The 12,573-nt window shown below is 45.4% G+C and overlaps 2 protein-coding genes across 3 annotated transcripts; one reads left to right on the top strand and one right to left on the bottom strand.

The window, feature by feature from the left end:
• Window positions 1-673: 673 nt before the first annotated feature.
• LOC104582418 (zinc-finger homeodomain protein 9) lies at window positions 674-1,384 on the bottom strand. The gene has a single exon (XM_010231942.1). It carries the CDS (start codon window positions 1,382-1,384, stop codon window positions 674-676), a length of 711 nt encoding a protein of 236 aa, XP_010230244.1.
• A 3,003-nt stretch (window positions 1,385-4,387) lies between these two features.
• On the top strand, window positions 4,388-8,268 carry LOC100844817. 2 transcript variants are annotated; one of them, XM_024458043.1, is made up of 7 exons: window positions 4,388-4,736; window positions 5,035-5,090; window positions 5,180-5,241; window positions 5,330-5,767; window positions 5,839-5,958; window positions 6,041-6,221; window positions 7,242-7,537. In XM_024458043.1, the coding sequence occupies exons 1-7, from the start codon at window positions 4,577-4,579 to the stop codon at window positions 7,269-7,271; spliced, it is 1,047 nt and encodes a 348-aa protein (XP_024313811.1). In that variant the 5' UTR covers window positions 4,388-4,576; the 3' UTR covers window positions 7,272-7,537. The 2 variants fall into 2 exon arrangements, with proteins under 2 accessions (XP_024313811.1, XP_003558699.1); XM_003558651.4 differs by lacking the exon at window positions 7,242-7,537 and adding an exon at window positions 7,825-8,268 and having other exon boundaries at window positions 4,396-4,736.
• Window positions 8,269-12,573: the final 4,305 nt, after the last annotated feature.

Below are 12,573 nucleotides of genomic sequence, written 5' to 3'. Positions count from 1 at the left end.
ATCTCCGGTATAAACAACATACGACAAACCGGTGCCCTCCCGGATCATCGTAGCCTTCACTTCCATTGTTCCTTCGCACGAACGTCCCGCATGACCTTGATCCTCGACCTCAGCTTCCCAAGCTTCGTCTCTCGATCCCGTCATCGACCACGTTCTTCTAGCTCCGGCAACACCTGAAAGCGAACACACAAATAACCAGTACGAGCACAAGTCCACGACTTGACTCAGGGTAAGTTTCACACAACTCACGCCATGTTTTCACATAAGAAACTAATGGATCAGCACACCACTAGCAAAGCACTAAGTCCAAACAAGATACATGTCATCACTTAAATATCCATATTATCCAAAGTATGCACATCAATGTTTCATCTAAAACACTTGCCAATGTTACACATCACATATGATTTCACATGACAAAGTCAACCAAAGCAAATTCAAATTCAAATAAATTTTGGATGAAAAAAAATGGCAAAACTCTGACAGGGACGGGGAGCTAGCCAGAAATTGAAATACTAGTACTGAAATTATTACACTGAAACAAACATTATTGGAACCTTACAAACTGAAAATCGAAACCCTGGTGTCAATCTACCGAGACATGCTGGCTTTCTGATCTCTCTCTCAAACTACGAAGACATGCTAGCTCTAGACCTCTCAAGCTACTACATGTTCAAGTTGAAGCCGGTGGCGGCGGTGGGAGAGCTGGGGAGCAGCTAGCTGCCGCTGGTGGTGCTGCGTTGTTGTTGTTGGCGGAGACGGAGGCCCGGCGGAGCTTGTTGCGCTTGGTCTTGGTGTTGTTCATCCAATTTTTGAAGGCGCTGCTGGTTACACCGATCTCGCGGCAGCCTTCCTCGATGGTGGCCCGGTTGCGCTGCTTGTAGAACCACCCGATCCTCTCCGACAGCTCCTCCATCTTCGTCTTCTGCTCCGTGGTGAAAGATGCGCGGGGCCTCTTTACCTGCTCCGGCGCCACCACCATCATGGGCAACGGTGCCGGGTAGTGCTGCTGCTGCTGCTGCTGCGCCACAGCCACCGGCGCCCGACGCTGCTGTTGCGGTGCGGGGACCGAGCGCTGGAAGTCGTCCTCGTCGCTCTCGGTAGCCGAGCTGTCCCCAGAAAGCACGGCCGTCGGAACGGGCTGGCGCTGCGGGGGCTGCGGCTGCGGCGTCGGAGACACGGACACGGAGATGGACACGTCAAACATGACGCGGCGATGGAAGGAGCGGTGGCAGCCGCAGCCCTCGCAGTTGAGGCGGCTCCCCAACGGCTGCACGAACTCCGTGCAGCCGTCCAGGCAGTGCCCGACCTGCCCCAAAGCCACCGCGTGGTTCCTGATGCAGTCAAGGTACATCGCCTTCCTGACCGAGACTACGTCCGACATTCTCCCTGCTCGATCACTCTCTCGCCTTGGATTACTACTAGCGCGTCAAGGAGGCAAACCAAGAGCTGTGGATGGAGAGCCTGGGGGATCACGGGTTTAAGAAGGAGGGAGTGGCCGGACACAAACAAATAAAACGGCAACAAAGCATTCATAGCGCGCGCTTAATTACTGATCATCGGGGAAAATCCAAGCTGATGACGGTGCCGCACACCGTATTGAATCAGTAGCAGCCTGTATCCCACCGTCTACATGACGTTCAGGAGGTTTGACCACCATCGTTTGAGTGAGCTGTCCCATTCTTCATCAATCATCACCAGGTAGATGATCGTACACGTGTTAAACACGCCCTCTTTGTACGTACATTTGTCAGGCACCGCTATTTAGCACCCTTGTACACTTGTAGACGGCCTTGTACATTTGTCACGCGCCACTGATCTGTCTCTAGCAAATCAATACCTACGACCATCAGTTACTGGTTTTGCTTACTTGCTCTCCTCGACCTGAGCTGTCATGTACAAAGAGTATGTCGACACTATTTCCGATCGAATAAAATTGAATATTAAACACTCCAGTGTGTGCTAAGTGAAGCATGCACGGTGCAAAGACCCCTTGGCCGGCCACACCCAAAGTAGTAGTGCATGTATGTATTCTCCAAAAGAAGAACGCCTGCATGTTCAAGCAAGCTATGAATTAATGGATCAAGATCAACGAAAAGGGAGAATTCTTCACTCTATCTATGACCTTCATGGCTTCATTCCTCAAAAAGGAAAACTTCGTGGCTAGCTTAAGCAAGGCATTAAGCATGTTATCCAGGAAGAACTCAATAACACTAAAAAAAATCTCAATAATTCCATGAATGGAAAACACTACTAACTTTTGTAGAGGAACATTTGGCTATGAGGATTATTAATTAGTTGCTACAAAACCACACCACCGATTAAATTCTTGTAAACATGCATGACATGAGATAACTTAGCCTTGGACCTCGAAGGGAATAGAAGTCGGTCTGGTGATGATCCTTGCCACCCACTCCTTCCGTATATAGAGAGCTCTAGTTGCTCTAGTACAATCTCCAGAGATCAGGAACTTTGGAGTTCACCGGGCCGTAATTTCATGGGCATCGAAGGTGCATGGCTGTTTTATGGGGAGGCGGTGAGAGGGGAACATGGTGCGGCAGCAACAAACATGGTCGTTTTCTAGACTATGGAAACTTCAGGCGTTCAATGGCGACGGGTACTACAAGGATAGATCGAGAGGGGGATGTTTAACTATGCGGCTTGTACTAGGCGTAACGGCTGAGGAGTTCGGTGGTGACATATATTATGAGGAGACGACCAGAGGGACACGACTCGAGGAAGCAATGACACATGCTAGAAGGAACTGGTGGGGACTTCAGCGGCGAAGGATATTATGAGGAATGGAGGCACGAATCGGAAAATGCAGCATCATTTTATATATGGCACTACAATTCTTACATCTTCAAAAAAAGCCACCGATGTACTCCTCATCTTCCAAAAAATATTGTTGGAATCGCGGAGTCTTCTTTAACCCCATTTCATTGATTCCTTGATACTCCGATGAGCAGGCTCCTCTAGACCATGTGCTCGTGGTAGAACTTGTATCTGATCTCTTTGTTTGCTCTCTTTTTTTTTTGACCGGGGGGAACAGCAGGAGCTTGTATTAAAATGAAAGGAGAGCTTTACAGGTTACATGTATGTACAACAGGAAAAGATGCATTGGAGTTGCCCCACATGATTATGACATGCACGATGTGATGGTGTCTTTATTTATGATCTGATCTATGCAATGCAATTCTAGTTTTAGAGGAACATGCAATGCAATTCGATCTTGTGATGGTCGATTTTGAGTTATTTACATATGCATGTTGTTTACTCTGTTCTAATGCTGGATCTGGCCAACCTGACTTGCAAGTGCAAGAGCATTGCAGATCGGCTATTGCTTTGGCCATATGTGCGTCGTCAACCAGTAGCAGTCGCACGCTTCCTGGTGCGATAAAGTGGCCGTGTTTGAGTGTTTCGTCCCGAACTACTCGGTAGATCCTGAGCCGTGCCAGGCCTAATATTGTGCACGATGGGGCAGCACAGCACGGCACGACTAACAATGCCGTGCTCGGGCTGGCACGGCCCGATATAGGCTCATGCATGCTGCTATCCAGTGCAGCCTATCTCGTATTTTTTATGTTGGGCTGGGAGAAACTCTCTCACACGTATGGTCATCGGCCCAGCAGTCCAACACACACACATCAAGGATCCCCACGCACAGAACAAATCACCCACCATGGGATTGGCGGGCGATGAACGAAGAACGCACACGAATTGCTTCCCTCTACTCTCAGATCTCAATCGCACTCCACACTGCATCTTGTCCGCCGCCAATACCACCCACTTGATGCGGCTGGCGACACGTGCATCTCTCCCAATCTGGCAATCTCACGTGCGGCAGTCCCTGGATTCCTGTGCACGGCCGCATGCCGGCAGGGAGCTCTCCACGGCGACGCCGGCTGCATCTCTGCCGCGGCACCCACTCCAGCGACCACCGCTATGCGGATCGGCGCCTCCATCCCACAGAGCAATGGGCCGGCACGGCAGGGACGCGAAAGCCAACCCGTGCTTCGTTCCGTTCTTGGGCCTCCATGGAGGGTAACGTGCGTGTCGTGCCTGGATGGCATCGGCTACCCGCTACCGCGGCCCGTAGCCCGACAGGCCCGTGCTGGTGTTGGTCCGGCCGGCACGGCCCAAGTCCCAGCACTACATCCCGGCCGGGCCGGGTGACACAACACCGTTCGATCAGTCCTCGGCCATCGTGCAACTCGAACTTTCTCAAGGCTCCGGGCCCAAAGCAAGATCCACGTTGGGTCCAGCTGTCAGTTAGCAGCAGAAGAGGCCCTCCCCATTATTGCAGTACTCGTACTAGGCTGGCGATTAAAGATCCCCCAACGGTCGGAAAAATCCGCCGGGAGCCAACGGCAGGTCAATAGCGTAACGGCTCCACCACCAAGAGCCAGAGAAGAGAAAACCCGGGGAAGAGAACGCCTCTGCCACTAGAACCCACCCAGCGCATCCCCTCTCTCTCTCTCTCTCTCTCTCTCTCGTGCCCTGGGAGACTGCACGGGCGCGCGCGAGCGCGAGCGCAGAGGGGGGGCGCGCATCGCTCGAGAGGAAGGGGGCGGCCATGGAGTCGATGGAGCCCAAGGACATCGACTGGAGCAGGGTGGTGTCGCGGTACGTGCGCGACGAGACCTACGAGGGCATCGAGGCCCCTCACTGGGTCGACCTCGACGACCCGGGGGCCGGCGTCACCGTCGACGACGACGCCTGGTTCTGCCGCCCCGGTACGCCTTCTGTTCCTCCCGTCCCTTTTGCTTCCGACTCCGCCTGCTCGTGGATCCAGGGTGGAAAGGATTAGCAATTGGCCTCCATCGGTGCTGAATCGCAACTGGGTTTCAGCGGCTGTGCGTGGCAGACGGGTTTCAAGAACCGTCCAATTCCTCTTTGGGGGATTGATTTTGCTTTTGCTTTATTGCGATTTGGTCTCTGTTCTTGCAAAATTCAGGCTATGCTTGTAGAGGGAGCTCCCCTGTTGATTTGTTAGGGCGTCGTCTTACATTTCTTTGTTCGGATTCACCGCAGATTGCAGGCACCCAAAGACGGCCGAGGACTTCCTCAGGCTGACCCCAAGCCCCAAGGTTCGTTTTACTTCTCCTCTTCTCGATTTCTTGCGAACCTTTTCTTTCTCTTACTTACCGAATCCGCTCGATTTTCTTCCTCGGAACAGGGCAAGCTTCTGCGATCAGTGTCCGCCATGCTGCCGTTTGGCGAGAGGGACACCAACCTCAGGTCAGATTCAACTCTTCTTCAAGCAAAATTGTTCGATGATCTACCTTATCCTGACTCCTGACCCAGTTTGTTCCATCGCGTTCCTCAGAGACGGCAATAACAATCTGAAGAAGCGAGGCGCCGTAGGCGGCGGCACTGCCGCCTTTGCGTCGCCCATCAAACCAAAGGCAGCCCCCAAGAAGAAATTCCAGGACGACAGCGAGAACCAGGACCCTGCACTAATCACGCCTCCTCCCGCGACAAGCAGGCCGCCATTCGGCGTGCCGCGGTGGGCCAAGAATGCCAAGGAGGCCATCAAGTCCAGTGCGGAGAAGCGACCGGACAATGCAGAGAAGGAGTCGCTGATAAGCAAGAACGCGGCACCGAGGCAGCTCAAGAGTACTCTCTCGGCGAGGAACCTCTTCTCCGGGAAGGACATACTTGGCCAGATATCGGATTTCTACAATGAGCTCAAGCGGATGGCCGGCGGTGTCAGTAGCAGCCAGCCTGCATCAGAGGCCATGGAAGAAATGAGCCCAAGCCCAATGTAATTCTTTACTCTGAAGCAATACTGGGTTATGGCTTTTGGGTTTGGCCTTAACATTTTCATTTGTGCAGATATGGCAGTGATGTAGTGGAGAAGGTGGATTGTAGTAGCGGCGGCAGTAGTCGGGTTCCTTTGGATGCTGTGAAGAAGGTGCCAAGGCAAGAAACAGTGGAAAAGAGTCCCAGCCCAATGTAAATCGCTTGTCACTGCATTGCAAAATCAATTTTAGAGGAGGATTGTAGGTTGAGGTACTGATAATGGTGTTTTGTGCAGGAAGGGGAAGAAGATTGGGTTGAAGGTGGAAGCAGGGAAGCAAAGATCACCCTCTGTGTTGAAGGAGGTGAAGGCAACACCACCGACTCCTCAGCGGTTTCCATCCCCCTCTGCCAACTGTGTGAAGAACGTTAAAGCTGGAGGCATAGCAACCAGCTCACCACTCAAGAAGTCACTGAAGGTGACTTAATCCGGCATGCCTATAAATATTAGTTTATGATTTATTCAGTGTTGATTTTTAGATTTATAGTGTTTATTTACTTTGTGAATTATTCTTGTTCATGGTTTCTACTAGCCTTAGTAAAAGAATTAAGAACATGAAATGCTTGCAGTCAGTCGAGCAATATGATCATGATTATTGATTTACTGATTTTCGTGTTCATGATTTCTACTAGCCTTAGTACAATTATTTAAGAACATCATATGCTTGCAATCAGTCGAGCAATATGATCACAATTACTGATTTTCTAAGTTCATGGTTTCTACTAGCCTTAGTTGTATTTAAGAACATGGCATGCTTGCAATTGGTCGAGCAATATTCATGGTCACTGATCAGAAATCTTACAGTGATTTGAATTATCTTCACCATAATTAATAGATTAGAGTTGGTTGTCAGAGAACTCAATCTAAATGTTACTCCCTCTGATCCTAAATTCTTGACTCAAATTTGCAAGATCTATTCTTAAAAAGCGTCTAGATACATTTAATATTTCGACAACAATTGAGGATCGGAGGGAGTATCATTTAGCTAGATCTTGCATAGTCAGGTTGCTGCTGACATGGTTTTGTACTGAATTAGCTTCAGATCTTAAGTGATATACTGCTATCGTGCTTTTGAGATCTTAACGTGTTTTAACAGTGCGTGGGTACCTTAAAAAGACTGTATATTTTCTTCATGTTTCCAACAGCAATATGACCATGGTCACTGATCAGAAATCTTACAGCGATACGTCACCATAGTTAACAGAATAGAGTTGGTTATCCCTAACACCAACCCATCAGAGAACTTCCTCAAAATGTTATTTAGCTAGATCTTGCGTACTGAGGTTGCTGCTGATATAGTTTTGTACTCCCTCCATTCCCTTATATAGCTCATATAAATCTTTTCTATTTATTCCATTTATATACCTTGTTTCTCATTGGTTTCCATTCCCTGCCAATAACTGCTCATACCCATTTGAACCAACTTGGTTGTGGCCAGGAACTAGAAACGAGAGCTCTTCTTGGTTGAAATGCACAAATCTATATGAGTTGTATTAAGAAATGGGAGGGAGTGCTGAATTAGCTTCAGATCTTCAGTGATATATATACTGTAATCGTGCTTTTGAGATCTTAATGTGTTATAACAGTGCGTAATTTTGTCAGGGACACTGCTATATTTTCTTCATGTTTCCAACAGTATTCATCATACTTTAGATTAAGTTACATTGTGCATGACCCCTGTAATTTTGTCAGGAACACTGCTATTGTGAATATTTTGGTCCATTTTTGCTGTCACTTGATCAGTAGCCTGTTTGTTCTAATCTCTTCTTATGTGTGTTCAGTATTTTTTTTCTAAATTACTGGCCTCACCATGTGGCACTAATAACTACTGCATCATGAACTCAAGTATGCATGTACAAGAGACCGAGGTCTCAACACAAGGCAAAGCCAAAAACGAAAGAGAAACCGCCGCCCCATAAGATATTTTAGTTTTATACTAATGTTGTGAAATCCGGTACAGCATATAATCACAAGTTAACTGTGCAGTCATCTAATGACGGTATCAACTGCCTTTTCTTCAGGATAAGGTCACGCCTAATAAGGATCAGGAAAACAGCAGAGATGCTAAAAGGCAACCTTTTGGAGTCAAGAATATGAACAACACCAGGGCTTTTGATTCCGAAGAGAGCTCCAGTGGCATGTTTTGGTTCTTGAAACCCTGCACTTTCCTGGTGGAATAGCAGCAAAATAATTGGAAGCTTAACCAGCGGCGATCCATGTAGTTAGAACAAATTCTTTGTTTCAGTTTGAAATACTCCCATTTTCTATTTGATTGATTCATCTGGTGGACATTCTGTCAGGCAAATAAAGAGCAAGGATAAATGTATAGGTACTAGTGAAGTCATATAAGTGGAGAGATTCCTCAGATATAGAACTCGAGATATAGCAAAATGTTGTTGTTCTTCTTCAGCTACTTTGTTGTTTGACCAGAGATAATACTGATTAATATCCATCCCAATTCTTGACGTGATGAAAGTTCAAAGAAATGCTATTTTCTTGCGCCTGCTACTTAACCAGCAGCGCTTCATGTAGTTGGAACCGATTCTTTGTTTCAGTTTGAAATACTCCAGTTTCTATTTGATTGATTCATCCGATGGACATTATGTCAGGCAAATAAAGAGCAAGGCAGCAAGCTATACTAGTGAAGTCATATAAGTGGAGAGATTTATCAGATTATGAAAGTACAACCAAATGCTATTTTCTCGCGCCTGCTACTTAATTCTTGTCCAAAGAAACTTAGTCGATGCCTTTCCATCTCCTTAGCAGATTCTGCTAAATTTTTGTTCTTCACCTCTTTCTTAGCAGATCGATGAAGCTCCCTTCAATGCCTTTTGTTTTTACAAATGAATTGATATGAATTTTACAATATTATGACAGAATAGGATTTTCCTATTGGTCCAGAGAATACTAGTCTATGACATGTGGGGCCCGCGGCTCAGGGTTTTAATAGTTTCGAAAAAAAGAAAAAAGGCTTGGTTGTTTTGTAGGCTGGTTTTGCTAAGGCCCAGAGCCTCTCCATGAGATACATGACGAAACTGGGGATCGATCGGTCGGGTGGCATTTTTCCTCTCCAGGCTTGTTCTTTTGGAGGACCATGTCTGCCTTGATTCCGAACCCGGAAAAAAGAAAAGGAGCCTCAGCCCATAGATGACAGATCAATACTAGGCCACTGGGCCTTGGCCTCATCCGATTCCGGTGGATCCGAATTCGGACCGATAATCCCTCTCGTACGAGTCCGGTACCGATCGATTCCCCGACTCCCTCTCGTGGAAAAACTTCGCTCGCATATCTTGCCTTCGCGCAACTCACGACGACTCCCTCTCAAAGAAAACTCTCGAGGACTCAACAAATAGAAACGATCCGATCAAACGAAGCAGGAGAAGGCAGGCGGCGACAAAAAAAAAAGATAGCCCACCGATCCCCAGTTTCCCACCGTCGATTGCCAAATCCATCAATCCCCGCCCTTCCCTAATCCCCGCGAGTAGGGCCGAGCGGGCGAGAGTATTGCCGAGCCAAGCGACCGCTGGAACGACTGGCTTGAATTCAAGGTTTGCTCAAACTGTCCATATAAATATAACAATTACATTGCTTCCATTTTTTTAGGGTTTGTTCCAATTGAGAATTTGATAGGTGGTGGGTTTTTTGACTAACTGCGTAGTCACATACATTGAGCGTATGCTTTCTGCCGAGTGAATCAAGATGATATGATCGAGACTTTCATAGCCATCAGAAAGTGCTATCCCGACAAATAGTTTTATTTGATCCTCTGAAAGTGTGTTATGGTTCCTCAGACTTATTGTGATTTTTAATATGTTTGTAAGACCTTATTAATCTATTCATATTGTGATTTTGGTACAGTACATTCTTTATTTTTGCGTAAATTCTATATTAGTATTAGTGTGTTAGTATGTTATATTGGTGGCACAATCTTTTTTATGCAATATAGGACCACCCTATTCTAAAATCCTAGATTCATGATCTACCTTTGATTGAAAAAAAAAGGATTCTCTCAGATCATGAAGACAGGCGACGAGCCAACTAGGGCCATCGAAGATCTCCTGTGCAACTTACTAGAAGAAGGACGAGCCGCCGCACCAGAGGTCACCGGTACTCATCGGTTTGCTCATTCCCGCTACTATTATACTGCTTGGAGGACTGCTTTCAGGGTAAGCATTTCATCGGAACAACTAGTTATGCATGTTCATTTACCAATTATTCCATCATTGACAATTACTAATCTAACGTGTAACTGTTGCGTGTAGTCGGCTGGCATCGTCGGGGGCCTTACAATGTTTTTCTTCCTTTTTACAAAGACCCAGAGTAGTGGCGACACTAAAAAGATATATTGTTCTATGCGCTTATGGTGCTCTATGTCTTACGCTGCCAGTCATGATGTACGTGGTCTCAACAGAGTTTGATCAGACTTTGAAGGCCATGGAGGAGGCAGGATCAGTTCCTAGAGATTGAGGAAACCCGCTGCAGACAATATTATTTGTATACTGGGAATTCAAACTTGTAACTCTTTTTTAGAATAAAGGAGCTTAGCTCCCGCTTTCATTAATGAAACCACAATCGTTCAAACAGAGTTCAAATTCTAGAGGTTCAACAAGGAAAATAGATGCGCTGGGCATTACAACACTCCAGCTTTAACAGAAATATAAATCAGGGTAGACGACATTGAATATAATTGGATAAGAAGGCATACAATTGTCTACCTTATGTATTCCAATAGACTCAAATTAAAGTTGAGTTGAGTTACATGTCTTACAATGATCTCGAATGGGAAGTGTTGGTTAGTATATGAACTTGATTTTGTATCATGGCTAGATCTGATGTCTGTATTCTCAAAAAGAAAAAAAAAGATCTGATGTCTGAACAGTGTTTAGGCTAATGTATGAATCGATGTTCTGAAGTTCCAGTAACACTTCCTTGCAGTGGTATTATTGAGTCAGATTGCATATGTGTATTTAATTCATTTTTTTCATATTTGTACCCTGTGATATATGACAACATATAATATATGTCAGCGTAGAACCTTACTAGCTGTTTTATTGGTGATGATGTGCAAATTCTTTAACTCAACCAAACCAAACACTAGCCAATAGAAGTTGCAAAATATTTGGCAAGTTATTTGGCTTGAAACCAAATGGAAGCCAATGATTTGTCAATATTTTGGCATGCACTATGGCTACAATCCAAACAACAATAGTTTGCCCATATTCTGGCCGTGGCTTTGATTTGGTTATGTCAATATTTTGGTTGGGCTAAATGGGGCTCAAACCTCACAGGCCCTTAGAACGTTGCTGCTCCCAAGTTGCTGGATTGTTGTAATTCCCATCGCTTGGTCCAGTTCTGTTGGACTAATAGCAAGTTATCCTTAGTAATGCTCCAAATAGACAAGCTAATTTACCTAGAACGTATGGTATGGATCGGAGGCACGGGCAAAGTTCTTTATTTCTAGGGATAAAAATCCCATTTGGTATTAACATGAATGTCCATTGTCTGTTCTGGTCACATGCAACATAAATCCACAATTTTGAGAAAATAGCAAGCTTCAGGTGTACACATGTCCACAGCTTACTGATACACACTTAAGAGTGTCATGAGCGTGTAGAGGATTAAGGCCTTGCCTGTTGGGGGTACTGGCTGTATCCTGCATAAGCACCATATGCGTATGATGGGTCCTGAGCATACCCATATATATGGATCATACCCACAGCCATAATAAGCACATGTCCATTGATTAGGATATGGCTGCTGAATCAAGGCAGCTAACTGATCCTGCATATGATTGTGCAAGATAATAACAATCATTAAACTCATTTTGAAGAGATTCCAACAGGTAAAAAAAGAAGAAGAAAAGATGTCATAACCAGGAAAGACATGAAACTAGAACAAGGCAGTTAGGCATTGCCAAGAAATAACTATAGAACAAACAAGCCAATCATCTGTTAACAGAGTGAACCAGATTTTTATCTATTCCAGCTGTTCAGAATCACCAAAATTCTTTTTTACTTCTTTAGCATGCTCATCAGTGGAAGTCCACAACTCTTTTATTAATTCAGAACATCTGCGTTTGGGAGATTTACTGAATGTCGGATTTGTGCAGTAGAAATCTAGTGAAGACTTGTGCAGCACAAGTTTAATGAGATATATACATGTTTATTGGCTGATCTTCTGCCCCATGAAAGCCTATATACTTGTTGGCCAATCACTGTGCCATGAAAACGTTGCACAGACTCTTCAGCAGATGCTCAGAAAAAATGATCTCGGTGCTAAAACACATCATATTTGCACCATTTGGAAAAAATTGGATGTTAGACTACATATCCACATGAGAACAAATATAATAATTTGTTCCTCCTTACTGAGACATACATTATTTGTTTCTCATGAGAATGTTAGACACATCTGCCCAGATTATAAACAATTAATGGAGTTTGACATACATTATTTGTTTCTCATGAGAATGTTAGACACATCTGCCCAGATTATAAACAATGGAGTCTCAAGTCACAAAAGCACGTCATAGATAGTTCTCAAGGCTCTCCTTTGCTCACTAGTTCGTACCAACATATTTGATATATCTGTGAAAGAAGACAAAACAGGCTACAAAATGATGCATGAACACATATTTGTGCTTCTTCCAGGATAGTATTGCAATCTGAAAACTGAAATTACCAAGGCTGTAACTTGGGCAGTGCCAGGCAAAATAGCATGATTTGTTCCGTAAATTGTAGTACATGAACAAAATTAGTAGATTTTATTTT

The sequence above is a fragment of the Brachypodium distachyon genome, chromosome 1 (assembly GCF_000005505.3).
Source record: "Brachypodium distachyon strain Bd21 chromosome 1, Brachypodium_distachyon_v3.0, whole genome shotgun sequence".
In the NCBI taxonomy this organism is placed as follows: Eukaryota; Viridiplantae; Streptophyta; class Magnoliopsida; order Poales; family Poaceae; genus Brachypodium; species Brachypodium distachyon.
This window is presented reverse-complemented; position numbering and strand designations above follow the sequence as displayed.

Coding starts and splice junctions, on each gene's coding strand:
- LOC104582418 (XM_010231942.1), bottom strand. CDS start 1,384: ATGTCGGACGTAGTCTCGGTCAGGAAGGCGATGTACCTTGACTGCATC.
- LOC100844817 (XM_003558651.4), top strand. CDS start 4,577: ATGGAGTCGATGGAGCCCAAGGACATCGACTGGAGCAGGGTGGTGTCG. Junction 4,737..5,034: donor CGCCTGGTTCTGCCGCCCCG/GTACGCCTTCTG, acceptor GATTCACCGCAG/ATTGCAGGCACCCAAAGACG. Junction 5,959..6,040: donor GAAAAGAGTCCCAGCCCAAT/GTAAATCGCTTG, acceptor TGTTTTGTGCAG/GAAGGGGAAGAAGATTGGGT.